General features: G+C 57.4%; 2 protein-coding genes across 6 annotated transcripts; both read left to right on the plus strand.

The window, feature by feature from the left end:
* The first annotated feature begins 1,898 nt into the window (after positions 1-1,898).
* Rps15 (ribosomal protein S15) lies at positions 1,899-3,491 on the plus strand. The gene is made up of 4 exons (XM_021205422.2): positions 1,899-1,947; positions 2,200-2,285; positions 3,024-3,258; positions 3,342-3,491. The coding sequence occupies exons 1-4, from the start codon at positions 1,945-1,947 to the stop codon at positions 3,453-3,455; spliced, it is 438 nt and encodes a 145-aa protein (XP_021061081.1). The 5' UTR covers positions 1,899-1,944; the 3' UTR covers positions 3,456-3,491.
* Positions 3,492-5,381: 1,890 nt separating this feature from the next.
* Apc2 (APC regulator of WNT signaling pathway 2) lies at positions 5,382-25,523 on the plus strand. 5 transcript variants are annotated; one of them, XM_029542135.1, is made up of 15 exons: positions 5,382-5,463; positions 11,144-11,302; positions 11,461-11,551; positions 11,638-11,818; positions 13,600-13,708; positions 13,812-13,928; positions 14,094-14,171; positions 14,295-14,393; positions 14,901-15,288; positions 15,954-16,049; positions 16,270-16,409; positions 16,782-16,859; positions 17,064-17,180; positions 17,710-17,924; positions 19,962-25,523. In XM_029542135.1, the coding sequence occupies exons 1-15, from the start codon at positions 5,410-5,412 to the stop codon at positions 24,946-24,948; spliced, it is 6,909 nt and encodes a 2,302-aa protein (XP_029397995.1). In that variant the 5' UTR covers positions 5,382-5,409; the 3' UTR covers positions 24,949-25,523. The 5 variants fall into 5 exon arrangements, with proteins under 5 accessions (XP_029397995.1, XP_021059996.2, XP_029397997.1 ...); XM_021204337.2 differs by having other exon boundaries at positions 13,815-13,928; XM_029542137.1 differs by lacking the exon at positions 5,382-5,463 and adding an exon at positions 6,761-6,805.
* The last annotated feature ends 330 nt before the right edge of the window (positions 25,524-25,853 follow it).

Consider the following 25,853-nt stretch of genomic DNA (forward strand, 5'->3'; position numbering starts at 1 on the left):
AAAAAAAAAAAAAAAAAAAGGGTGACAGCTAAGCTGTGAGTTAAGAGCACCTACCCCTCTCACAACCGCTCCCGGCTCTGTCCCCAGCATCATGTGTTCAGTTGTACATGGATACTGGGATTAAAGGCGTGTGTCACCACTGCCCAACTTGTTTTTTTTTTTGTTGTTTTTTTTCACACAGTGTTTCTCTGCAGCCCTGGCTGTCCTGGCCACCACTGTCCTGCCTCTCCTCGCTCTTTAAAGATAGGAAGGATCTTTCTATGCAGCCCTGGCTGTGCTGGAATTCAAACAGACTGTTTGCCTTCTGTATGCTGCACATGCCTCTGCTGGACTTTGCTGCTTTGTGGGCTCCTCTGTCTTCCATCCTTCTCTACCTCTTTCCTTCTACCCTTCTAACCCCCAACACAAGATAACAGAGAACATGTTGGAAAAGAAGCGACATTTTCATTAGACCACTTCCTGCTGATTAGGAGCATCAAGTTCCTTGGGGCAAGTTTGATCTTTGTTGTCAGGACATCTAATTTCCTCCTCGTCCTCCTCCTTCCCCCCCCTCCTCTTATGATTTATTTATTCACTTTACATTTGTGAGTACACTGTCTTCAGACACACCAGAAGAGGGCGTGGGATCCCATTACAGATGGGACCCTGACCAAGGGACATCAGTGGTTCAGTATAATCAGTTCAGAGGCACAAACCTATTATGCCAGCTCTCTAGAGGCAGAGGCAGGAGGATCACAGGTTAAAGGTCATTTCCAGCAGCGCAACAGGTTTGTGGCCAACCTAAATGAAATCCTGTCTAAAACGAAGTAGGGGAGGACATGGCTCACCCTTGGCATTTAGCCTAGGCTCTGCCCCACAGTGACCTGGCAACAGCCAGGTGTGCCTGACTCACTGTAAGGGGGCTGCCTGGCCCCTTCTCTTGCTCTCCTGCCCTGGCACCCTCCCCCTCTTCCCCTCCCCCCATCCATGTGCTCTTGGCCAGCCTCTACTCCCCACCCCCTCTCTCTGCTTTCCTCTCTTTCAAACCCCCTCCCCCTCTCCTGAATAAACTCTATTCTATACTATACAGTGGTGTGGCTGGTCCCTGGGGGGAAAGGATGCCTCAGCATGGGCCTGGGGAGGCGCCCCCTCCCCACACACCTTCCCATCCACCAAATACACTCTATCTTTTTATAAAACAAAACACTCACTGGGTCAGGGAGTCTGAAGCCAAGCCTTGGGATGGTGGAAAGAGAGGACTGATCCCTCCACATTGTCTTCTAACCCGCTCACACATCCCACAAGAAAAGCAGACAAGCTAAGTTGGGCATGGTGACACTCAGGAGGCAGTGACAGGCAGATGTCTGGTTTAGAGGACAGCCTGGTTTCATAGGCTGGGTAAGACCCTGACCCAAGACCGTTTTAAAATAAAAATACAAAGTCAGGCAGATGGTGGTGGCCCGGCCTTTGATCCCAGCCCACAGGAGGCAGAGGCAAGAGGATCTGCCTCTGGCCAGTCTGTGCCACAGAGCGAGTTCCAGGACAGCCCGAGCTACACAGAGAGCCCCTATCTTGAACCTCCCTCTCCCCCCAAAATGTATGTATATATTTCGCTATTAGGAATCGTAAATATCTGATATGCAGGATATCTGATATGGCACCTCCAAAGGGGCTGTGACCCACAGGTTGAGAATCACTGCTTGAGACCTTGTACATGAGAGAGACAGAAACACAGAGACAGCCAAGACAAAGAAAAGCAGGGAGACAGACACACAAACAAAAACCCCAAAGGGAGCCACGCCCCTCCCGGTAGCGGCGCGTTCGCTCTGGCCTCCGGACAGCAGGGGGCAATGGCGAGTCTCCGGAGAGCGGAAGCTGCTGTGCGGTGGAGGCGGGCCCTCCCGGCAGAGCTGGCGACAACTGCGCAGGCGCTGCTCACACTTCCTTTTCCGAGTAGCCGCCGAGATGGTGAGTATACGTGCACGGCGCTCTGTGCTCGCGGGTATCCGTCGCCATCCTCCCGGGGCCCTCTCGCAGGACTCGCCCGGGAATGGGGCGATGTGCTCGGGTCCCCGGGGACTGCGGATGGCGGGTGCGGAAGGGCCCGGATGGCTGCGGGCGGCCGCGGGGCTGTGTCCCCTCGCCCCGCCGCCGTCGCCGGGAGGAGGCACCCGGGAAAGGCTGCCGAGCCCCCGCTAATCCCGACTCGCGCTCACGCAGGCCGAAGTGGAGCAGAAGAAGAAGCGGACCTTCCGCAAGTTCACCTACCGTGGCGTAGACCTCGACCAACTGCTCGACATGTCCTAGTAAGAGGCCCCGTCACCTTAGTCCCGCCGGGGCGCTGCTCCGTGTGCACGTTGTCGCTTTCTGTGGGTGGTGCTGGAAATGGAGCCAGAACCTTTGCCCATGTCACACGGGAGCCGCGCGTGGTGGCGCACACCTTTAATCCCAGCACTCGGGAGGCAGAGGCAGGCGGATTTCTGAGTTCGAGGCCAGCCTGGTCTACAGAGTGAGTTCCAGGACAGCCTGAGCTACACAGAGAAACCCTGTCTCGAAAAACCAAAAGAAAAAGGGTTTCGTGTATCCCAGGCTCTCCTCGAACTCCTGACCCTCTATCTACCTCCCTTATGTTTGGGTCACCACCACGGTGGTGCAGGGCATCAAACTCGGGGTATCCTAGCCTCCTAGGCAAGCGCTTTACCAACTCGGTCCCTGTGTGCAGTGTTCATGTGGACTGAGCTACCTTGCCTCAGTCTCCCGCGTGGCTGGGCTCACAGCCTCTCTGTGACCTTGGGGAAAATCAGCCAGGGATTGGTAATTTTAGAGGGCTGTGCCCTGACGGTTGACGGCCGTGCTGGGGAGGTCTTGTGTGCTTGGCTGGGCTGTCTTCTGTGAGCCTCGGCTCCTGGCATGTTCCTTGCTGGGTGTGAAAGAGATGGGGGAGCGGTGCTGGCGTAGCCTGCTGTCCCTGGGGGTGGCCCACATCCCGGTGTCTCCATACCCTGGGAGCGGTCAGGGCTTAAAACCACCCCCTTCTCCCACAGTGAGCAGCTGATGCAGTTGTACAGCGCCCGCCAGAGGCGGCGCCTGAACCGTGGGCTTCGGCGGAAGCAGCACTCGCTGCTCAAGCGCCTGAGAAAGGCCAAGAAGGAGGCGCCACCCATGGAGAAGCCCGAGGTGGTGAAGACGCACCTGAGGGACATGATCATCCTGCCCGAGATGGTAGGCAGCATGGTGGGCGTGTACAACGGCAAGACCTTCAACCAGGTGGAGATCAAAGTGAGTTGTGGTCTGGGAGTGGCTGGGTGAGTGGTGGTTCTCTGCCACAGCTGCTCACAGCTCTGCTTCCTCTCAACCTGCAGCCTGAGATGATCGGCCACTACCTGGGCGAGTTCTCCATCACCTACAAACCCGTGAAGCACGGCCGGCCTGGGATCGGCGCCACTCACTCCTCCCGATTCATCCCTCTTAAGTAGCCGAGGCCAATAAAGACTCAGTTTTTGGTCCCTGGATTCTGGGTTGTTTGTTTTTTTTGTTGTTGTTGTTTTTTTCTGGGGGTTGGGTTGTCCCTGTGTGTGGAACCTGGAGGCCTCCGGGTGGCTGTCAAGAGTCCACCAGAAGGAAGGTGAGCAGTTGCGTAAGGAGGCTCACTGCCATGTCCACGTCATCCATCTCTGCTGCAGTCTCCTCTCCGCTCTCAAGCTGCCCAGCACTCACAGCAGAGTAGGGTCCAGCCAGAGTTGAGCATCAGGAAGGGTGAGGGGCCGCTCCCTGGGTTTGGGTCTGAGAAGGTGGAGGCTCCGCAGGAAATGCTTGGAAGGGGGGGCTGCAGTGACAGTGGACACAAGGGGACCTGCTGTAGCCTGCTTAAGGGTGCTTTCCTGGGGCTTTCTGTGACCTGGGATAGCACGTGTTCTGGAAGACCTCAGGCATGTCACCAAAGCCCGTGCTGGCAGTGTGACAGGCTCTTCCTACTTGTGGAATTCTGACATATCTGCAGTGGAGAGAACCCCTTGGCCTGTGTATCTAGGACAGAAAGCTTTCTCTGAGTTCACCAGGCTGGCCTCAGGCCCTAGCGCTGGGACTAGTCATCCACAGTCAGTGGCTTGTTTTCCTTAGTAAGTCTATCGGCCTGGGACTAAAGGCTGCCTTGCTTGGAGAACCTCGGGATGTGAGGGTTTGCTGGAAGCTTCCAGTCCTCCTTCCTAGCCATCTACCACGGGCTCCTGCTTGGGTGTGCACATACGCAAGTTAGTGACTTTGTCAGAAGTGGGTATGGGATGACCTGGTCACCATGTGGGGGCAGGTTCCTCAGCTGGCATAGCACACATTGTTAAGCACAGCAGTGTCTTCCTGCCTTAGTATCACTGTCATCAGTCCCACCCACAGAACCAGGCAGGTGACACTGCAATAGCTGAGGGACTCCTAGGAGGCTTCAGGGGGAGCAGTCAAGCCTGGCTCCTGGTTGGGAGACTGGGTGCCCAGTCTTCTCCATCAGGTTCCCTGTACCTGTTCATCACCTAGTGGGAGTTTACCTGGCAGCCTGCCCCACCTACTTCCCACTGCACAAGACACCAGCACCCTTCCAGGTTCACCTGGCAGAAGGGAGCTAGATGTGCACCAACCCCTCTGCCAGCTCTGTAACAATGCAGTCACTGTGGTTGCCTACTACACACTTCCTCCTGTGGTAGGCAGATCAGAGTCTGCATAGATGGCATCCCTGGCACCTGGAACAGATAGTCCCGCCCCAGTCTCAAGTGGACCACACCCAGCTTTTAGTCTGTTTGTTTTTCTGAGACTCTAGACCAGGATGGTCTCAGAGATCCACTTGCCTCTACTTTCCAAGTGAGGGGATTAAAGATAAGTGCCACCCTACATGGCCAACTTTTAACTTTTTGCTTATTGCTGAGTAGCCAAAGACCAGGCTTCTGGTCCTGTTTACCTACTGTACAGGGTTGAGCACACAGTATTTCAGTAACGTTCACAAGACAGAGTCCACATCCAGCGGATCCCCTCCATGCCCTGTGCCCGGCTCAAAGGCTGGCACCCAGAACATTTTTCTTGAATGATTTGTGAATCTTAGCGGGTATCTGGGGCACGCAGGTGACTATCCACAGGCAGATGCATGGTGTCATAGCCACAAGGTGGCGCTTCTAGCTCCCACAAACCCGGATTCTGCATGGGTCCCCTCCTCTTCAGTGGACCGATTCCAACCCTTAGGGTGCTCCAGGCCCATTAGATATATGCTTTGTCGCTCTACCCATAGAGATCCTATCTTACTTATATTGTCATCTCCAAAGTCTTGGGTCACCCCTCATCAGTGTAGTGACACCCCCTCCTGCCCCTGATTTTGCGCAGGCGCAATACTCCCGCCCCTTCCATCCCTGCGGTGGAGGGCGGGGCGCGTGCTGTCCGGGCGGCTGCAGCTTCATGGGGCTCTTGGGACTCCTGAGCCTGCTGCACTCAGCCTTCTTTGGGAACCAGGTACGATGCAGGGAGTCCTGGACGGAGATGAGGGTGTGGGGAGAGCCAGATGAGGTCCTGACTGTGGGAATGGCAGCCTCGAGGACAGTAGAGGACACTCAACTGTCAGGCTAGGCAACTTAATGGGTCGGGGGTCTTTCGTAGTTGCTCTGGAGACAGTTGCCAAGGAAACCTCCTGAGCATGTGCATGGGGCTGAGTTCCCCTCCCTTGTACTGCAGCGACCCCCTCCCCCGTCCCGCGCAGGCGCAGGCTTTCCTTGAGGGAGAATCCTTCAGCAGGAGACCTCCTTTCCTTTCCTCTCTTTCCTTTCTTCTGCGGAGACCCTCAGGTCTCCGGAGAGCAGAGGGCTGCAGCTGGTGCACACCAAGCTTAGGCTCCAGCCAGGGCAGGATGCAGGCCTCGACCACGCCCTACACTGCCTCGGCCTCAGTTTCCCTGCGGACACTACTGAGCTAGAGCCTCCCCGCTCAGCGTCCACTGACTATGACATTCCAAAGGTTCTGTTCTGAGCCTTGCGGGTATTGCAGTTCCGACATGTAAGGGGAAACTGAGGCTGGGGCACAGCTAAGCAGTCAAGGTCACATGACTGAGCCAACGAAAAGCTTGTGTGCTAGGGTTTTCCAGAGGGGCTGACTGCGCCATCAGCCTGCTCCCTTCTAGGGGAACTGAGGGCCATTACTCTGGTCCAGCGGCAGCTAACTCCTCCCATTAGGGCTGTGCCCTGTCACCCAGCCCACAGCCATGACCAAATGATGTGGCCATGCAGCTGCCTCTGTGCCCACCAGGCACCCCCTGGAGCCCACTTAGGGGAGGGTGGTTGATGGAACACCAAGAGGACACCTGCGGTCATCAGAGAGGCCCAGTGGCCCCTGCAGTGATCCCTGTAGTTTCATGGATAGAGGTCCCAGGGTGCGTGGCCCATTGGGAAGCCTGGAGTGCCCAGGAGCTGGGAGGCACTGGGCTCTGGCCAGCAGGTACAAGGTCTCCTGTGTCACTTGAAGGTCAAGCCTCAGGTACTTGGTGCCTGGGCGTGTCTGTGCCTCGTCAGCAAGGAGGGGGACAGGAGTGAGGAATGTTCTAAAGGTTTGGTGCTGAGGGCATCTTGCCCATGGGTCCCCATAGCCTTCCAAGGAGAGAAGGCAGGAGAAAAGCCCTCCTCCCCAGAGACCTGAATGGAGCTGTGGTGTGAACTGAAGCTGAGTGCTTCCTAGCCCAAGCCTCAGTTTGTCTGTATGGGAGTGGCCAGTCTTCCCTTCCTCCTACCAGCCCTTGCCTGAGAGGCCCCGGCGAGCTGTGGTGTCCGGGATTCCCACCCAAGCTGGACACTGAGGCCAGAGACAGGTATGCCCAAGGGAGGTAGAGGCAGAGCTGAAGCCAAAAGGCTCTGTACCCCACCCCCACCCTGGCTCCAGGCCTTCTCAACTCTGCATTGCATGAGGACCTTCCTAGCTTTCCCAGGCTTGGTGGCTTGCCCTGGCTTATCTCATTCCATGCCCCCTCCAGGGCTGTGCGGATGGTCGCCATGCCTGGATGACGCCCTTGCTTATTTCTCCATGCCTGCAGGGCACCTTGCCCTCTTGGCCCCCGAGCTGACTACTAGTGGGCCATGCCAACTCTTGCTTCTGCCTTTTGTTTGACACAGGGCCTGACCCTGGCACAGGCTGAGCCTAAACTCCATGCAGTTCTCCTGCCTCAGCCTCAGTGCTGGGATGACAGACATGGAGAACAGCCTTCCCCAGCTCCAGCAAGAGCCCCTCTGCCACCTCCTTCCTGGGTCAGCAGGGACAGCTCTGTCCAACTCTGGATGCTGCTGTTACTGCAACTGCGCCTTGACCGGAACCCTTTCAGTCCCTGCTGCTCTAGGCATTTACTGCCTAGAGACACTGTGGGATAAGGAGGTCCCTTGGCTAGCCTGTAACACCTTCACGTCCACAGAGGAGCAGGAACTCCATGGTTTTTCCGAGTCCCCCAGATAGGAAAATACCACATTAGCTGCCTCTCCCGTACCGACAACCTTTGTGTCCCGTGAGTGGGGCTGGCAACCAGAAACTAATCCTGGGTTCTCTCTCTCTCTCTCTCTCTCTCTGTATGTGTGTGTATGTGTGTGCGCACGCGCATGCAAGCAGTCACTAGAGGTGTGGGATCCCCTGGAACTGAAGTTCCAGGCGGCTGTGAGCCACTAGACCTGGCTGTTGGGATCCGAACTTGTGTCCAATGGAGAAGAATGTGCACTGTTAACCACTGAGCCATCTCTCCAGCTCCAGGCTCTGCAGGTTAAGCACCTTCAAGAACCCTTCGCGTATCATGGAGCTGAAGCTGGAGAGAGATGGAAGGGGAGATAGAAACAGGGACAGAGACAGAGAGGAACTGTCACAGGAAATGGCAGACCCTGGTACTTGGAAAAAGATGGGGAGAGGTTGCCAATCTCTCCCCGGAGTGCCTGCCCATCTCCCAACTTTCCAAGTCCCAGATTACTTGGGACCTCAGGACACTCTTGGCTTTGCTTGTCCCCAGCCCCTCCGTTCTTGACACTTCCACGCCTGGCAGGTGGATTGAGTGATCCCCTCTCCCAAGACTTGGATGTAATATATATCAGTTTGATGTTTTGCTTGGGGTCTTAGTCCTCGGGGCGCCTCCTTCCCCCCTTGGTAAGGAGTTTGCCAATCCTACTGTTCCCACCCCCCACCCCCATCGGCCCCTGAGCTCCAGGCAAGGCCCGATGCCCCACGGTCAGCACGGGTACCTGGCCCGGGTTGCTATTGGCTGTCACCATAGCACCAGCTCGTCTTCCCGCACCGCCATTGGCCCAGGCCCCTGCATCCCGCATCCTCCCCTGCTCGCTTGCAGTGGTCTCGCCCAGCGCCAGAGCGGCAGCGCCTCCTGGCTAGGCCGGGATGCGGCTTTGTCCCTCTGGAACAACCCTCTCTGCCTGTGCTGCCGAGACCCCCGGAGACCTAGACACCCCAGGTCTGGCTTGTAAACCTAGCCAAGAGGAGGGAGAAGGCCCTGGGCTTTACAGCTACCCCAGACGCAAGTAAGCCGTGCGTCTTCCCTTGGGCGGAGGGCAGGGGCGCGACCTGCCGCGCCCTGTCAGTACGGATTCAAAGGCAGAATAGGAGCTGAGGGGAAACTGAGACCGGATGAGGCAGGCAGGTGTCTGAGGCGCTGCGGCTGGTCACACACACACACACACACACACACACACACACACACACACACACACACACTCACGGTTCCCACACCGGATCCTTGGGAGATGGTGCATAAGGAATGGAGGAGAGAAGGATGCTGTGCGCCCCTGGGGAATTGCTGTGTGCTCTGGTCTGCTTCTTTTCCTCTCTGTAGAGGGAATGGGATGACAGGAAATCAGAGATGCGCCCCTCTGGGTGTTGTGCCTCCCTCCTCTGAATCGCGCTCTGTAAACCCATATTCCGTTATTGCTGTTTCCCGGTCATCTGCCGAGATGGCTTCTTGATGGAGGCTTGGGGCTGGGAATGGAGGCGGCGCTTTCTGTAGGAAGATGTAGGTTGTGGGGCTACTGGAGTCAAAGGTGGCCTGGTGCGCAGACCTGGGGACAAGTGAGTGCATCTCTGTCCCCAGCGAATCCGAATCCGGAAATCCGAATGAGTGTGCCTGTGGGGGTCAGGGCTTATCCCGAGGGCATCGGAAGCCATAGTGCAAGGATGGAATCCTCATGGCTTCCTCTGGAGGGGAGTGTGACTTCAGTATATAGCAGGCAAGAAGAGGCAGGAGGAGTGGCCTGGTGAGAGAGGTGCAGAGGCCTGGTGGGGTAAGCGTGGAGCAGAGGGCTGGTAGCCCTGTGGAGTCAAAACAACAAGCTACATTAAGGAAGGGCATCAAGTGTGGACTGAGAATGTCTGCACCGGTCGGCATGTGGGTGTGGATGTCCATGTCTGCAGAGCCTCATCTGTTTCTTCTGGCTGGGCAGGGCATGGGTGACTAGCTGGGGTACCCCGAATTTGGTTTGGCATGGGTGACTAGCTGGGGTACCCCGAATTTGGTTTGGCATGGGTGACTAGCTGAGGTACCCCGAATTTGGTTTGGATAAGAATGACATCCTACCCAAAGACAAGCGTGGTCCCTTGGGACCTTCCGTCAGCCCTTGGACTGGCCAGGGTTTTTCCTCTCCCTTCAGGTGGATGCAGAAAGGCATGGAGAGAGAACTGCTTTGTTTGTATTAATTTTTGGTCTTTTGAGAGAGAGCCATATGTAGCCCAGGCTAGTCATGAACCCACTATGTAGCTTAAGCTAGCCTTGAATTCTTGATCTTCCTACCTCCACCTTCTGAGTGCTGCCTAACTGCCTGGACTTCTGAGCATCCCAGGGTCTGGACTTGGATTACATCTGTCTCCCCCCCCACTCATCTGTCTCCCCCCCTACTTTCCACTCCTCAGCCCTGGACCTCACTTTCTCTTTTGGGGGAACAGCTGTTGTAGGAAGAGAGCAGCAGAAGGCATGGCTATGACCACAGCAGGTCCTCTGGGGGGATGGAATGATGAGGGGCTGAGACCCTAGACATTCACTGGTTCCCCTACCCATGTCCTGGGTGACATCAGGGTGGGCGGGGCTTTCCAGAGAAGAAGGGATAAAAAGAGCATTAGGTTATGTGTGTTGGGGGGGGGGCAGCAGGTGTCACCTAAGCAGGGGAGGGGGTGTGGTTGGTTTGGGATGAAGCCTCGAGGCTGGCAAGGAGAGGAAGCTCCTGAGGAGGGAGCAGCCGAGAGGAGGAGATGGTGTTACGCACTCCACCATGCTTCAGGACGAGAGGATGCTATTGGTGGACCTCAGACAAAGGCGGAGGGAGGGGGCTCCCATAGACGGAAGGGAACAAAGACGGAGGAGGACCAGTTGTGGGGGTCTCAGGGTAGCTGTGGAGGGAGAGCCAAGCTGAGGGAGAAGGTGCTGGCCAACTGGACAGAGGGAGGAGGCTGGACAGAGAGAGAGAAAAAAAGACAGGCAGAAGCACAAAGAACAGGGCTGTGACGGAGCTGAGGGAGGCATGATATCCCGGCGGGAGGCTGCTGAGCCGTGAACAGAGCCACTGGGGACCCTTGCGTGAGTGGAGGGATGTGGGGCCACAGGGGGTCCCGGCCCAGGACACAAACACCTGGGAGGATTGTGGTGAGTCGGGGGTCTTCTGCACCACCCTCCCAGCCTCCTGCCCATAGCTCTCTCAGCCAAGGCTCCTCGGCCTTCATGGGGTTCTGGGCTAGCTAGTGACCCCTCCTTCCCAGTGCGTTTGCTCTCCTATCTGTCTGTCCATCCGTCTGTCCATCCATCCGTCTGTCTGTCTGTCTGCAGTCAGCTTCTCCTGTGTCAGTCTATGAGCCTAGTGACCTCCAGGTGGCCCTGCTGACTTAGACTGCCAGGGTGACAGACGTCTGTGTGTCCCTCTGGCTGTCAGCACAGGTGCCATAGTCTTCCTGTCTGTCCACCCATCAGTTAGTCTTGTACTCATCACATGAAATAGCCTCCCAGGTTCAATTCCTCCTGTTTCTACGTCTCTCTCAAATGCTGGTTCCCAGGTGACTGGTTGACTACTCCTGCCTCGGGGGCACACCCAGGATGGGTGGGGGACTGGGGGACTGGGCTCTGGTCCAGGACTTTCTGAGGGGGAGCCGGTGACCCACACTCACTCTTGTGACCCCTTGACCCCAGACACTGCAGGAGTTGAAAATGACCAGCTCCGTGGCCTCGTATGAGCAGCTGGTGCGCCAGGTGGAGGCCCTGAAGGCCGAGAACACTCACTTAAGGCAGGAGCTGAGGGATAACTCCAGCCATCTCTCCAAGCTGGAGACAGAGACCTCTGGGATGAAGGTGAGAGCCTGCATGGAGGGCATAGGTCAGAAAGACGGACTCGAAAGTGCCGATGTCTCGGGAAGGGTCTTCAAGGCACGTGGACTGTCAGGGTGACAGATGTCTGTGTGTCTGGGCAGCCCTGATGCTCACAGACCTATTCCCTACCATGCCCGCAGGAGGTTCTGAAACACCTTCAGGGCAAGCTGGAGCAGGAGGCGAGAGTGCTCGTGTCCTCCGGGCAGACAGAAGTGTTAGAGCAACTGAAAGGTGAGTGACTTCCAGAACGGCCCATAGCCAGCAGGGATATAGCAAGAGCAGGTCGCTGACCTTCACCAGTGCCTCCCTCCCTCCAGCTCTTCAGACTGACATCAGTAGCCTGTACAACCTCAAGTTCCATGCTCCCGCCCTGGGCCCGGAGCCTGCCTCCCGGACTCCAGAGGGAAGCCCAGTGCACGGCTCTGGACCATCCAAGGACAGCTTCGGAGAACTGAGCAGGGCCACCATCCGCCTGCTGGAAGAACTAGACCAGGAGAGGTGAGAGGGCGTAGGAAAGGACCCGCCCCAGGGGCCTCTGCCCTCGGATTGGGTCGCTGGCAATGGCCCTGCCCCCAACCAGCCACACCCACCTCCAGGCTCTTTCACTCATCTCCACTCTATCCCTGTCTGGCTGACCCCAACTGGTGGGCAGAGGATATGAGGACATTCCTGGCAAGAGGAAAGGCTCCTGGGAGAGAAGAGCCTCCACCCCCATCCCTGGGTGGGAGACATACAGGCGTCTCTAGGGACAGAGCCGCATCCAAAGTCAGGGCTCAGAAACAGGCCTAATGCCAGAGATCCTCAAGGAGGTCTTTGTTGATAGAAGGACAGAAGCCCAAAAATTCTGGGCCCAGGGCCAGTGGAAGGGGCAGTGCCAAAGGGGGCAACCCAGCTCAGCCCCTCTGGGTTGCATGAGGTCACTCGACAAACAGTTTAAGTCAGCTCTGTGGCATGACTTCTCAGGTGAATGCTCTGTAAAATGGAGAGTTTTGTTGATTGGTATTGTTTTTCCTTTCTGGCTCCCCGACCACATTTATTTCTTTGGGGACACCATAGCACATGTGTGGATTTAGAGAACACCAGGAAATTCTGGGAGTCAAACTCAGCATTCTTAGGTTGCCGACAAGTACCTTTGCCCACTCCGCTAACAGCCTATTTAAACAAAACAAAACAAAAAAAAAATTTTTTTTAAAAGGGGTCTTGAACCAGAGAGATGGCTCAGTGGTTAAGAGCACCGACTACTTTTCCAGAGGTCCTGAGTTCAAATCCCAGAAACCACATAAGATCTGATGCCCTCTTCTGGTGTGTCTCAAGACAACTACAGTGTACTTATATATAATAAATAAATAAATCTTTAAAAAGAAAGGAAGAAAGAGAGAAAGAAAGAAAGGGGTCTCAAAGCGTATAGTCCAGGCTGGTCAGTCTCTTGCCTCAGCCTCCTAGGTGCTGGGGTGACAGGGTAAATGAAAAGGGACTTTTGAGCCTGACACCTGGTGTGTATACTGGAGATGAGCAGGTGCGGGAATGCTTCTCGGGTCTTCCTAGGATCTCCAGTTCTTTCCTCTTTAGCTGGTTACTTGTTTATTTTTCGAGATAGGGTTTCTCTGTGTAGCTCTGTCTGTTTTGTAGAACAAGATGGCCTCAAACTCAGAGATCAGCCGGCCTCAGCCTCCCGAGCGCTGAGAATGAAGGTGCCACCACAGCCAGGCTATTTTATCTTTTTTTTTTTTTTTTTCTTTCTTTCTTTTGTTTTTTTGGTCAAGGCTTTCAAGTAGCCCTCAAATTTGCCAAGTAGCGAAGGCTGGTCAAGTTCTCTGGCCCTCCCAAAGTGCCAAGATGGCAGGCAGGCACACAGTCCCTTAGTTTGCTGCTTCTAGCTTTTTCCAATTACATTTATCAACAGTTATATTTATTTGTATGTGGTCCAGTGAGCATGTAGGCGACCTGCACAAGTCACTTTCTCTCTTTCCATCATGTGGATTCTGAAGATGGAGTTTGGGTCATCAGGCTTGGCCACAAGTTTCTTTCCCTGATAAGCCATTTCTCTAAGCGCTTGTTTGCGACAGGTTTACACTGTGGTCAGGCCTCAAACTCTGGCCTCAGCCCCCAAGGGGTTGTTTTTTGTTTTGTTTTGTTTTGTTTTCTCTTTCTAATTAGCTTTTCTTCACCCACTCAGTTCCTTTCAATGCCCACCTCGGAGCTGGGAGCGGGGGGGGGGGGGGGGCGGTTGTCCCTGAGAATGGCACCCATAAGGAGGTCCCGTGCATCCCCTCCACCAGATGCTTCCTGCTGAGCGAGATAGAGAAAGAGGAGAAGGAGAAGCTATGGTATTACTCTCAGCTCCAGGGCCTGTCCAAGCGCTTGGATGAGCTGCCACACGTGGACACGGTGAGCTCCCGGGACGCACCTAAGGAAGGTTCAGGGGTGTGGCGGGGGGGGGTAAGGGGGCCCGGTCAGAACGCACCTCATCACAGCCCGTGCCCCCTCCCAGCAGTTTTCGATGCAGATGGATCTGATTCGGCAGCAGCTGGAGTTCGAGGCCCAGCACATCCGCTCTCTGATGGAGGAGCGCTTCGGTACCTCCGACGAGATGGTACAGCGCGCGCAGGTGCGGGGAGTGCACACCCGGGTTTCGGGGAGTGGAGGGCAGTGCTGAATGGGAGGAGTCCGCAGTAGGGCGGAGAATTAGGAGGTGGAGTCAAAGATAGGAGGAGCCAAGACTGGGAGGAGGCGGGGTCAGTCAGGGGCTGACTTCGGGTTCTCTGCTCTATAGATCCGGGCTTCGCGCTTGGAGCAGATTGACAAGGAGCTGTTGGAAGCCCAGGACCGGGTGCAGCAGACAGAGCCTCAGGTACCAAGACAAACAGAGCTAGGGCCGAAGGGGGTGATGACTTCCCCTATTCTGGGCCCAGGAAGGGGTCCGCAGCCTGTGCGTGGTGCAGCCTGAACCACCAGGCTGATGCTCTTCCTGTAGGCTCTGCTGGCAGTGAAGCCTGTGGCAGTGGAGGAGGAGCAGGAGGCAGAAGTCCCCACACACCCTGAGGATGGCACCCCTCAGCCTGGCAACAGCAAGGTAAGAAGGGAAAATCTGACGATGGACTGCCTGTGTCGCGGGCTGGGGGTCCCCAAGCAACCCCCGTTGCTAGAAAGCCGCTCTGGACTGAGGCTCCCTGTGAGGTGAGAGGTCTTTGTTTTTCTGAGACAAAGTTCCACTGTGTAGCCCTGGCTAACCTGGAACTTGCCCTGTATGCCAGGCTGGTTTCAAACTCAAGAGATCTACCTGCTTCTGCCCCCTGAGTGCTGGGACTAAAGAGTCCTACTTAGTGTGGGCGCCCTGCAGGGGCGGGTCATGCTTTGGTGTGGATGTAGAGGTCAGAGGGCAACTTGCAAGTCCTTTCTCTCCTCCCGTTATGTGGGCCCTGGGAATACAACTCGGGTCGTCAGATTCGGTAGCAAGGGCTTTTACCTGCTGAGCCATCTTTTTGGTCCACAAAACCACCTTCTGAAGGGGAGTTGTCAATTACCAGTGGTGGGGCACAGTTCCCCTTGTGAGCCTGCAGTCATCCCTGTTCCCCTGCAGGTGGAGGTGGTGTTCTGGCTTCTATCTATGTTGGCAACGCGCGACCAGGAAGATACTGCGCGCACGCTGCTGGCCATGTCCAGCTCGCCAGAGAGCTGTGTAGCCATGCGCCGCTCGGGCTGTCTGCCACTGCTGCTCCAGATTCTTCATGGCACTGAGGCTGGGTCTATGGGGCGCGCAGGGACCCCCGGAGCGCCCGGTGCCAAAGATGCACGCATGCGCGCCAACGCGGCCCTGCACAACATCGTTTTCTCCCAGCCGGATCAGGGCCTGGCACGCAAGGAGATGCGTGTGCTGCATGTGCTGGAGCAGATCCGAGCCTACTGCGAGACCTGCTGGGACTGGCTTCAGGCGAGGGACAGCGGGACAGAAAGTGGTACAGGAGACAGTGAGTATGCCGCATCCACAGGACCTGGATAGACTTGGGACAGGGGACCAACAAAGCCTCGCACCTTCTTACTGTTTCTAGCCGAACCCAAGGGACCTTAAGACAGTGTGGCAAAGGGATGAACAAGAATCTCTTTACCCCTGACTATACCCTTAAACCCAGCCCCTCACTAGGGGATTCTAGGCAGAACTCCACCCCTGATCACGCCCCCAGGCCCTCACTGGGGATTCTAGGCGGGGCTCCACCCAGACCACGTCCCCAGCTCCTCATTGGGGGATTCTGGGCAGGGCTCCACACCAACCAGGCCTCTAGCTCCTCACTGGGGGATTCTAGACAGGAGCTGTATTGTTGATCCAGGCCACCAGTCCTCCTCCTTTTGGTCTCACTAATTTATCCAGGCTGGCCTTGAACCTGCCCTATAGTGTAGGCCCTATAAGGTCACAGGCTTGTGCCACCAGCACTACAGCAGGTTTCTTTGACCTGACTTGCTACGGAGGTATGTATGCAGCTGCCACACCGCTGCTGTGAGACGTCTGTATAGGAGGCCTTTAGTCAGTGTCTGACGTGCCACAGATTTTGAAGCAGTGGGTACAGCATGAGGAGAGGCAAGGGAGAACGTGGGTATCACGCCAGGAGTGAGACTCTAACCTCACGCCTGGCCACAGCTCCTGTCCCCATCGAGCCACAGATCTGCCAGGCTACCTGTGCAGTGATGAAGCTGTCATTTGACGAAGAATACCGTCGGGCTATGAATGAGCTAGGTGAGTGTCCCATCTAGGGTCCTCTGCTGGGCCTTAGTCACAGCTGTTGGCTGACCTCTCTTAATGCCATGAGGTCATTACAGAGGATGGGCGGAGCCGTGGGGGACTGTGGGGGGCTATAAAGAACTGGGAAGGTAGGTGTGTACGGGATGGGGAGACTGGCCCCTCTGGCCGGCCTCAGCCCTTCCATGACACCCACCTTCCCTTCCCACACCTACAGGGGGCCTGCAGGCTGTGGCAGAACTACTGCAGGTGGATTATGAGATGCACAAGATGACCCGGGACCCACTCAACCTTGCCCTGCGCCGCTACGCTGGCATGACCCTCACCAACCTCACCTTTGGAGACGTTGCCAACAAGGTTCCCGGGGTGGGAAGAGGATGGGCAAGGGTCAGGTACCATCTTGAGTGCGCCCCACCTAACCTCAGACTGACTATGACCCTGAGAGGTGGGGACAGGCATTCCCAGTATATGGATGGGTAGAACAGGTAGATGATGTGGTCCAGAGAGGGCAGGAGCTGGGAAGGTTTTCTGCTGGGGTCACATCCACGCTGACTCCCTGACCCCCAAGGTGTGGAGAATTGTGACCTCTGGGCTGGCAGAGTCCAGATGTGTCCTTCTGTCTGAGGCTCACTTTCCTTAGCTGGCCAGTCGGGAGAAGGGAGAGGAGGGGCTGGGGAGTCCCCTGTTCTTACTGCTGTGACCTCAGCTGTTCAATGTCAATCCCAACAGGCCACACTGTGTGCCCGCCGAGGCTGCATGGAAGCCATTGTGGCCCAACTTGCCTCTGAGAGTGAGGAGCTGCATCAGGTACGCAGGGCAGGGTAGAGGCAGGCTTGGCTTGCTTCTCCTGGGTTGGGACGACTACCAGAGGTCTCCACCCGACCACTTCTAAGAATAATACCTTAAGCTTTGTTATTAGCCATCTTCCAGGGTCACAGTGGGTGGGAGGAAATGACGCCTTTGGAACCTGGGCTCTGGGTCCACTGAAGCTGTCCCTCCCACCCTGGTCAGGTTGTTTCCAGTATTCTGCGTAATCTGTCATGGAGGGCAGACATCAATAGCAAGAAGGTGCTGAGGGAGGTTGGCAGCATGACTGCCTTGATGGAATGTGTGCTGCGGGCCTCCAAGGTGAGCATGGGCAGCCTGGAACTGGGGAGGTCAGAGGGCACCACCAGAGGCTCAGAGTGGGGAGAGACATCGGGGCAGGTGATGGGCACCCTGTCTCTGGGGAAACCAAGGTAAACTGGATGGATGAGCCTAGGACTCCCAGCCTACAGCTCTGAAACCTCCCTACACACCACAGCGCGCGGAGAATGAAAGTACATTCATAGACTCCTCACTGCTGAGCCACGCCCCCAGCCCCTCCCTGGGCGACTCCTCACTGCTGAGCCACGCCCCCAGCCCCTCGCTGGGCGATTCTAGGCAGGGGCTCCACCCTAGAGCTACTTTAGCAGCTCTTTTTGATTATTATTCACATTGCAGATATTTCAGGCTGGCCTGGAGTTTGTAATCCTCCTGCCTCAGGCTCCTGAGTGCACAATGACAGACCTTCACCACCAGGCTGGGCTGTTGATTCTGTGGGAAATCTTTTGGCTGTAGTGGCGGGCCCACGAGTGACTACACCCCTCATGCTGACCCCTCTTCCCTCCCACCCCAGGAGTCCACCCTAAAGAGCGTGCTCAGTGCTCTGTGGAACCTGTCGGCACACAGCACAGAGAACAAGGCGGCCATCTGCCAGGTGGGCGGCGCCCTGGCTTTCCTGGTAAGCACCCTCACATACCGTTGCCAAGGGAATTCTCTGGCGGTCATCGAGAGTGGCGGTGGGATCCTGCGCAACGTGTCAAGCCTCATTGCCACACGGGAGGACTACAGGTCAGCTCCCATCATGATCCGCCCAAGACACAGAGGCCGGGACTGGGAGATGGTGGGGCAGTGGTGGCTGCTCTTGCAGAAGACCTGGGTTTGGTTGTCAGCACTGCATGGTGACACGCAAACACCCTTAATTCCAGTTCCACGAGATCCTGTGCCCCCTTCTTACATCCGTGGGCACCAGGCACACCTGTGGCACACAGATAAACATCCAGGCATAATGACCATACACAGTATAACATAAACCACATTACTAGATAATGTTCAGAATAAGGCAGACGTGGCAGGGCATGCTCCCCAGCCCCTATAAGTCTAAGGCCAGCCTGGCTTCTAGCAAGTTCCAGGCCAGGTAGGACTGTCAAATGAGATCTTTTCTCAGAAAAGGAGGAAAGAAAAGAGGTGGGGCCAGGTATGGTGTGCTTCTTAGTAACTGTCCATATGTGCCACTTTGTTCCCAGCATGCAGGGTGGGCAGCTCACCATAGGTAACTTAAGTTCCAGAGCTCTGCTGCTGGTGGGCACTTCACACATGGTGCACAGACAGACACACACCCATACACATGAAATAAAATGATATGAATTTTAAAATTGGGCTGGAGAGATGACTCAGTGATTAAGAGCACTGACTGCTCTTCAAGAGGTTCTGAGTTCAATTCCCAGCAACTACATGGTGGCTCACAGCCATCAGTAATGGGATCAGATGCCCTCTTCTGGTGTGTCTTATATAAATAAATAAATAAAATTTTTTGTTTGTTTCTTGAGACAGGGTTTCTCTGTGTATCCCTGGAACTCACTCTGTAGACCAGGCTGGCCTTGAACTCAGAAATCCACCTGCCTCTGCCTCCCAAGTGCTGGGATTAAAGGCATGCGCCACCATTACCCAGAAAATAAATCTTTTTTAAAAATAATTTTAAAATTGCCAGGCAGTGGTGGCTCACGCCTTTAATCCCAGCACTTGGGAGGCAGAGGTAGGCAGATATTCTGAGTTCAAGGCCAGCCTGGTCTACAAAGTGAGTCCCAGGACAGCCAGGGCTATACAGAGAAACCCTGTCTCGAAAAACCAAATAAAATGAAATAAAATAAAATAAAATTTTTTAAATTAAGTCTTGAAAACAAATGAACAGGCTAGGCAGTGGTGGCGCATTCCTTTAATCCCAGCACTCGGGAGGCAGAAGCAGGCAGGTTTCTGAGTTCGAGGTCAGCCTGGTCTACAGAGTGAGTTCCAGGACAGCCAGGGCTACACAGAGAAACCCTGTCTTGAAAACAACAACAACAAAAACAAAAAAACCCCACCAAATACATAACCCAGATATGGAGGTGCAGGACACACACCTATAAGCCTGGCACAGGAAGGCGACCTTCAGGTAGCTATGGAGTTTAAAGTTAGCCTCGGCTTGCTCAGATCTTCCTCAAAACAAAACAAACCCAAACATCTGCGGGGAATCACACAGCGCGGCTGGGAAAGCTTATGGTATAGCTATTTTATTTTTTTCTCAAATTCACACCTAAAGAATGGACATTTTAATCTGCCATATCTAGAGGTTCTAGTCTGGTGTTGGTGGGCGGGGCACGCAGGGGCGTGGCTAAGCCTTGCTAGCAAGCTGGGGTCCTGCAACTAGTGGGGGCAAAGTGGAGGTGGGCTTGGTTGAACACAGGCCTGACGAGTTGGTATGGATGGGGCGGGGCGGGGCGAGGCGGGGCAAGCCAAGAGCATAGCGAAGTAGCGTTGTGATTGGCTGAGCGGGGTCATCAAAGACAGGCGTGGACCTGATTTACTTGGTTGGCTAAGAGTTCAGCAAGGTAGAGGTGAGTATAGCGGAGCTGGGGATATGGGTGGCCAGGGGTGGGCATGACTGAACAAACGGCATAGTGGAGTGGCTGAGTCAGGCAAGCATGGCTAGGCTGGGACTGCTGGGCTGGGGACATTGGGAGAGCAGCTCTCGTGTAGGGTGTGGCGCGAATGGCAGTGTGGTGTGTATGGTGGGCACTGCAGGGCTGGGATAAAGCCCACCTTTCTTTTCTCTGGGTTCCCCCCCCCCAGGCAGGTGCTCCGTGACCACAACTGCCTGCAGACACTGCTGCAGCATCTCACGTCCCACAGTTTGACCATCGTGAGCAATGCCTGCGGCACCCTCTGGAACCTGTCTGCCCGCAGCCCCCGCGACCAGGAACTGTTGTGGGACCTGGGGGCTGTGGGCATGCTACGCAACCTCGTTCACTCCAAACACAAGATGATCGCCATGGGTAGCGCCGCCGCTCTGCGGAACCTGCTAGCCCACCGACCCGCCAAGTATCAGGCTGCAGCCATGGCTGTCTCCCCAGGCACCTGCGTGCCCAGTCTGTACGTCCGCAAGCAGAGAGCTCTGGAAGCTGAGTTGGACACTCGGCACCTGGTGCATGCACTCGGTCACTTAGAGAAGCAGGGTCTGCCTGAGGCAGAGACCACTTCAAAGAAGCCCCTGCCACCCCTCCGCCACCTGGATGGGCTGGTACAGGACTATGCCTCTGATTCTGGCTGCTTTGACGACGATGACGCACCATCCCTGGCTGCTGCGATCACCACAGCCGAGCCCGCCAGCCCAGCAGTGATGTCTATGTTCCTTGGCGGTCCCTTCCTTCAGGGCCAGGCACTGGCCCGCACCCCACCTGCCCGCCAGGGTGGCTTAGAAACCGAGAAGGAGGCTGGTGGGGAGGCAGCTGTGGCTGCCAAGGCCAAGGCCAAGCTGGCATTGGCTGTGGCTCGGATCGACCGATTGGTGGAGGACATCTCTGCCCTGCACACCTCATCAGACGACAGCTTCAGTCTCAGCTCGGGGGACCCTGGGCAGGAGGCGCCAAGGGAGGGCCGTGCTCAGTCCTGTTCTCCATGCCGGGGCACCGAGGGTGGGCGGCGTGATGCTGGCAGCAGGGCGCACCCTCTGCTGAGGCTCAAGGCGGCCCACACCAGCCTCTCTAATGATAGCCTGAACAGCGGTAGCACCAGCGATGGCTACTGTACCCGGGAACACATGACGCCTTGCCCGCTGGCTGCGTTGGCGGAGCACCGTGATGACCCTGTGCGCGGACAGACTCGGCCCAGCCGACTGGACCTGGACCTTCCCAGCCGGGCTGAGCTTCCTGCCCGGGACACAGCAGCCACCGATGCCCGAGTGCGCACAATCAAGTTATCCCCAACCTATCAGCACGTTCCACTGCTCGATGGGGCCGCTGGGGCAGGTGTCCGACCCCTGGTTGGGCCGGGAACCTCCCCGGGGGCTCGGAAACAGGCATGGATACCTGCGGACAGCCTGAGCAAAGTCCCTGAGAAACTGGTGGCCTCTCCACTGCCCGTAGCTAGCAAGGTGCTGCAGAAGCTGGTGGCACAGGATGGGCCGATGTCCCTCTCCAGGTGCAGCTCTCTGTCCTCTCTGTCTTCCACGGGCCATGCCGTCCCCAGCCAGGCGGAGAACCTTGACAGCGATTCATCCCTGGAGGGGCTTGAGGAGGCTGGTCCTGGTGAGGCCGAGCTGGGCAGGGCGTGGCGAGCATCCGGGTCCACCTCTCTTCCAGTGTCCATCCCAGCCCCGCAGCGGGGGCGCAGTCGAGGTCTTGGGGTGGAGGATGCAACACCATCCAGCTCATCTGAGAACTGTATCCAGGAGACACCCTTGGTCTTGAGCCGTTGTAGTTCCGTGAGCTCCCTGGGCAGCTTTGAGAGCCGCTCCATTGCCAGCTCCATCCCCAGTGACCCGTGCAGTGGGCTGGGCAGTGGCACAGTGAGTCCCAGCGAGCTGCCAGACAGCCCCGGGCAGACGATGCCACCGAGCCGCAGCAAGACGCCACCGGCACCTCCTGGGCAGCCTGAGACCAGCCAGTTCAGCCTGCAGTGGGAAAGCTATGTGAAACGCTTCCTAGACATCGCGGACTGTCGAGAAAGATGCCAGCCGCCCTCGGAGCTGGACGCGGGCAGCGTTCGCTTCACAGTGGAGAAGCCAGACGAGAATTTCTCCTGCGCCTCCAGCCTCAGTGCACTGGCCCTGCATGAGCTGTATGTTCAGCAGGATGTGGAGCTGCGTCTGAGGCCACCAGCCTGCCCAGAACGTGCGGTGGGTGGTGGGGGCCATCGTCGGAGGGACGAGGCTGCCAGCCGCCTGGATGGCCCAGCACCAGCTGGTTCTAGGGCTCGGTCAGCAGCTGATAAAGAACTGGAGGCTTTGCGTGAATGTCTGGGGGCAGCCATGCCTCCCCGGCTCCGCAAGGTGGCCTCAGCCTTGGTGCCTGGCCGCCGCGCATTGCCAGTCCCTGTGTACATGTTAGTGCCCGCCCCGGCTCGGGGTGATGACTCGGGCACGGACTCCGCAGAGGGCACACCCGTTAACTTTTCCAGTGCAGCCTCGCTCAGTGATGAGACCTTACAGGGACCCTCCAGGGACAAGCCGGCCAGGCCTGGGGACAGGCAGAAACCTACAGGCCGAGCTGCCCCTGCCAGGCAGACCCGATCTCACCGGCCCAAGGCAGCAGGTGCTGGTAAAAGCACAGAACACACCCGGGGACCCAGTAGGAACCGGGCAGGATTGGAGCTACCCCTCAGCCGACCCCAGAGTGCTCGGTCCAACAGGGATGGCTCATGCCAGACCCGGACCCGCGGAGACGGTGCCCTGCAGTCGCTATGCCTCACAACACCCACAGAGGAAGCTGTGTACTGCTTCTATGACTCTGACGAGGAACCACCAGCCTCTGCACCACCACCTCGGCGGGCATCCGCCATCCCACGGGCTCTAAAGCGAGAGAAACCCACAGGCAGAAAGGAGACTCCATCCAGGGTGGCCCAGCCTGCCACACTCCCTGTGAGAGCCCAGCCCAGACTGATCGTGGATGAGACCCCGCCCTGCTATTCCCTGACTTCCTCAGCTAGTTCCCTCAGTGAGCCTGAGGCCTCTGAACAGCCGGCCAGCCATGCTCGAGGCCCGGAGCAGGGCAGTGAACAGGTCAGCTCTCCTAGCCCAAGGGCAGAAGAGGAACTTCTGCAGAGGTGTATCAGCTTGGCCATGCCCAGGCGCCGGACCCAGGTACCGGGCTCACGGCGTCGCAAGCCCAGAGCCATGAGGTCAGACATAAGGCCCACTGAGATAACCCAGAAATGCCAGGAGGAGGTGGCTGGCTCTGATCCAGCCTCTGACCTAGACAGCGTGGAGTGGCAGGCTATCCAAGAGGGCGCAAACTCCATCGTCACGTGGCTGCATCAGGCAGCGGCCAAAGCCAGCCTGGAGGCGTCTTCTGAGTCTGACTCCCTCTTGTCTTTGGTGTCTGGGGTGTCCTCCACCCTCCAGCCCTCCAAGCTCAGGAAAGGGCGAAAGCCTGCAGCAGAGGCTGGAGGTGCCTGGCGTCCTGAGAAACGGGGGACAGCTTCCACCAAGATCACTGGGAGTCCCCGGCTTCCTAGTGGCTCCGAGAAGGCAAAGGGTACCCAGAAAATGATGGCAGGGGAGTCAACCATGCTCCGGGGACGGACAGTGATCTACTCAACCGGCCCAGCCTCCCGTGCTCAGTCCAAAGGTATTTCTGGACCTTGTACCACACCTAAGAAGCCAGGGACATCTGGCACCACTCATCCAGAAACTGCCACCAAAGCCCCCAGCCCTGAGCAACAACGTTCACGGAGCCTCCACCGACCCGGCAAGATCTCTGAGCTGGCAGCCTTGCGCCACCAGCCCAGGAGCGCCACTCCTCCAGCCCGCCTCACCAAGACCCCGTCCTCAAGCTCTTCACAGACCTCCCCAGCATCCCAGCCCCTGCCTAGACGGTCCCCTCTGGCCACTCCAACAGGAGGGCCTCTGCCTGGCCCTGGGGGGTCCCCAGTGCCCAAGTCACCAGCGCGGGCCCTTCTGGCTAAGCAACACAAGACCCAGAAGTCACCTGTGCGGATCCCATTCATGCAAAGGCCAGCCAGGCGAATGCCACCTCCACTGGCCAGACCATCCCCAGAGCCTGGCTCCAGGGGCCGAGCTGGGGCTGAGGGGACTCCTGGGGCACGTGGCAGCCGCCTGGGCCTGGTGCGTATGGCGTCAGCTCGCTCCAGTGGCAGTGAGTCCTCGGATCGCTCAGGCTTCCGAAGGCAGCTGACTTTCATCAAGGAATCCCCAGGGCTCCTTCGGCGCCGCAGATCAGAGCTGTCCTCTGCGGACTCCACGGCCTCCACCTCCCAGGCTGCTTCGCCCCGCCGTGGACGGCCCGCACTCCCTGCTGTCTTTCTCTGCTCCTCTCGTTGCGATGAGCTGCGGGTATCCCCACGGCAGCCCCTGGCAGCACAGAGGTCCCCTCAGACCAAGCCAGGTCTCGCACCACGTGCGCCCAGACGTACCAGCTCCGAGAGCCCCTCACGCCTGCCTGTACGGGCGACCCCTGGGCGGCCTGAGACAGTCAAGCGGTACGCATCCCTGCCACATATTAGTGTGTCCCGCAGACCCGATAGCGCTGTCTCTGTGCCCACCACCCAGGCCAAGACCACTCGCCGGGGAAGTGATGGTGAGACCAGGCCGCTGCCCAGGGTAGCTGCTCCCGGTACGACCTGGCGTCGAATCAAAGATGAAGATGTCCCCCACATCCTGCGCAGCACGCTGCCTGCCACTGCCCTGCCTCTCAGGGGCTCATCACCGGAAGACAGCCCCGCTGGAACTCCACAGCGCAAGACCAGTGACGCAGTGGTGCAAACAGAGGACGTGGCTACTTCTAAGACCAATTCCAGCACGTCACCTAGCCTGGAGAGCAGGGATCCCCCACAGGCCCCAGCCAGAGGCCCTGTGGCTCCCCAGGGCAGCGATGTGGATGGACCAGTACTCAGCAAGCCTCCTGCCTCAGCGCCCTTCCCCCATGAGGGTCTGAGTGCTGTCATGGCGGGCTTTCCCACCAGCAGGCATGGCTCCCCCAGCAGGGCTGCACGGGTTCCCCCCTTCAACTATGTGCCCAGCCCCATGGCAGCGGCCACAATGGCCAGTGACTCAGCAGTGGAGAAAGCCCCTGTCTCCTCCCCAGCCAGCCTCCTGGAGTAGTGGGCATAGGCCTGAATCCGGAACTTTCTCTCCTCACCCTGTGGCCCAGGCTGGCTGCGCTGTGGGCCTGCTCTCTAAATGCTCTGAGTAGGCTCATCTATGCCCTCAGAGCCGCTGTCCAGCTCGCGCCCCTGCACCTTAGGGCCAGCCGGTGCTTCTATGCCTGGGGCTCGAGGGAATCGGCTATAGACTGGCCGCAGGGCAGCTGATCTCTGAGGGTCACTAGCTGTGGGCCAGTGCAGGACCTGCCCTGAGCTGCACCCAGAGGGAGGGTGGACATGGCTTCTACGGAGATGGCTGAGTTTGCCTGCCCGAGGTGGGCACAGGCTGGGGGGTGGGGCAAGTGAGCCTCTGCTTGGCAGCTGGGGCTGCCTCAGCCCTGCACCGGGGAAGCCTGTAATTAGCGCTGGGGTAATTGGTTAATGATGACTCTGCCAGGGGTGTTTGCCTTCTCTAAGGCGGGCTGAGGAGCGCTTGGCGAGGGGCTGTAGACAAGCTCCGCCCAGCATTCGTCATGGCCTCTGAGAGATTGTCAAGGGCAAACAGCCCTCTTGACACAAAACCTGTGGATCAGCTGACACTATGTCCCTTTACTGACAGGAGGGACTCCAATCCCAAGGACAAGCTGGCTAGGCTCTGCCGGGCCCAGGAGTCAGCCAGCATCCCTGAAGGGAGGCAGGCCCGTCTGTGGGAGCCTGGTCCTTCCCAGGCCTGCCTCTCTTATGATGCAGGTGATAGGACCCGATTAGATCTCATGCCTCAGCCACAGCCTGGAATCACAATGGGGACTTGGTGACCGTGTGGGAAGCCTGGAGCTGCTAGGAGGGTAGGGGCCCAGGTGGGGAGAGGGATCCAGATGTAAGGTAGCCAGGTCTTCAAGGACCTGGGCCATGGGTCTGTGTGTG

The sequence above is a fragment of the Mus pahari genome, chromosome 9 (assembly GCF_900095145.1).
Source record: "Mus pahari chromosome 9, PAHARI_EIJ_v1.1, whole genome shotgun sequence".
NCBI classification, from domain to species: Eukaryota; Metazoa; Chordata; class Mammalia; order Rodentia; family Muridae; genus Mus; species Mus pahari.

Bases quoted from the DNA above. Each gene is read 5' to 3' on its own strand.
- Rps15 (XM_021205422.2), top strand. The intron at 2,286-3,023 runs GTAAGAGGCCCC...CTTCTCCCACAG, and splicing joins CAACTGCTCGACATGTCCTA to TGAGCAGCTGATGCAGTTGT. The intron at 3,259-3,341 runs GTGAGTTGTGGT...CTCAACCTGCAG, and splicing joins TCAACCAGGTGGAGATCAAA to CCTGAGATGATCGGCCACTA.
- Apc2 (XM_029542135.1), top strand. From the start codon at position 5,410: ATGGGGCTCTTGGGACTCCTGAGCCTGCTGCACTCAGCCTTCTTTGGG. The intron at 13,929-14,093 runs GTGCGGGGAGTG...TCTGCTCTATAG, and splicing joins AGATGGTACAGCGCGCGCAG to ATCCGGGCTTCGCGCTTGGA. The intron at 14,394-14,900 runs GTAAGAAGGGAA...GTTCCCCTGCAG, and splicing joins CTCAGCCTGGCAACAGCAAG to GTGGAGGTGGTGTTCTGGCT.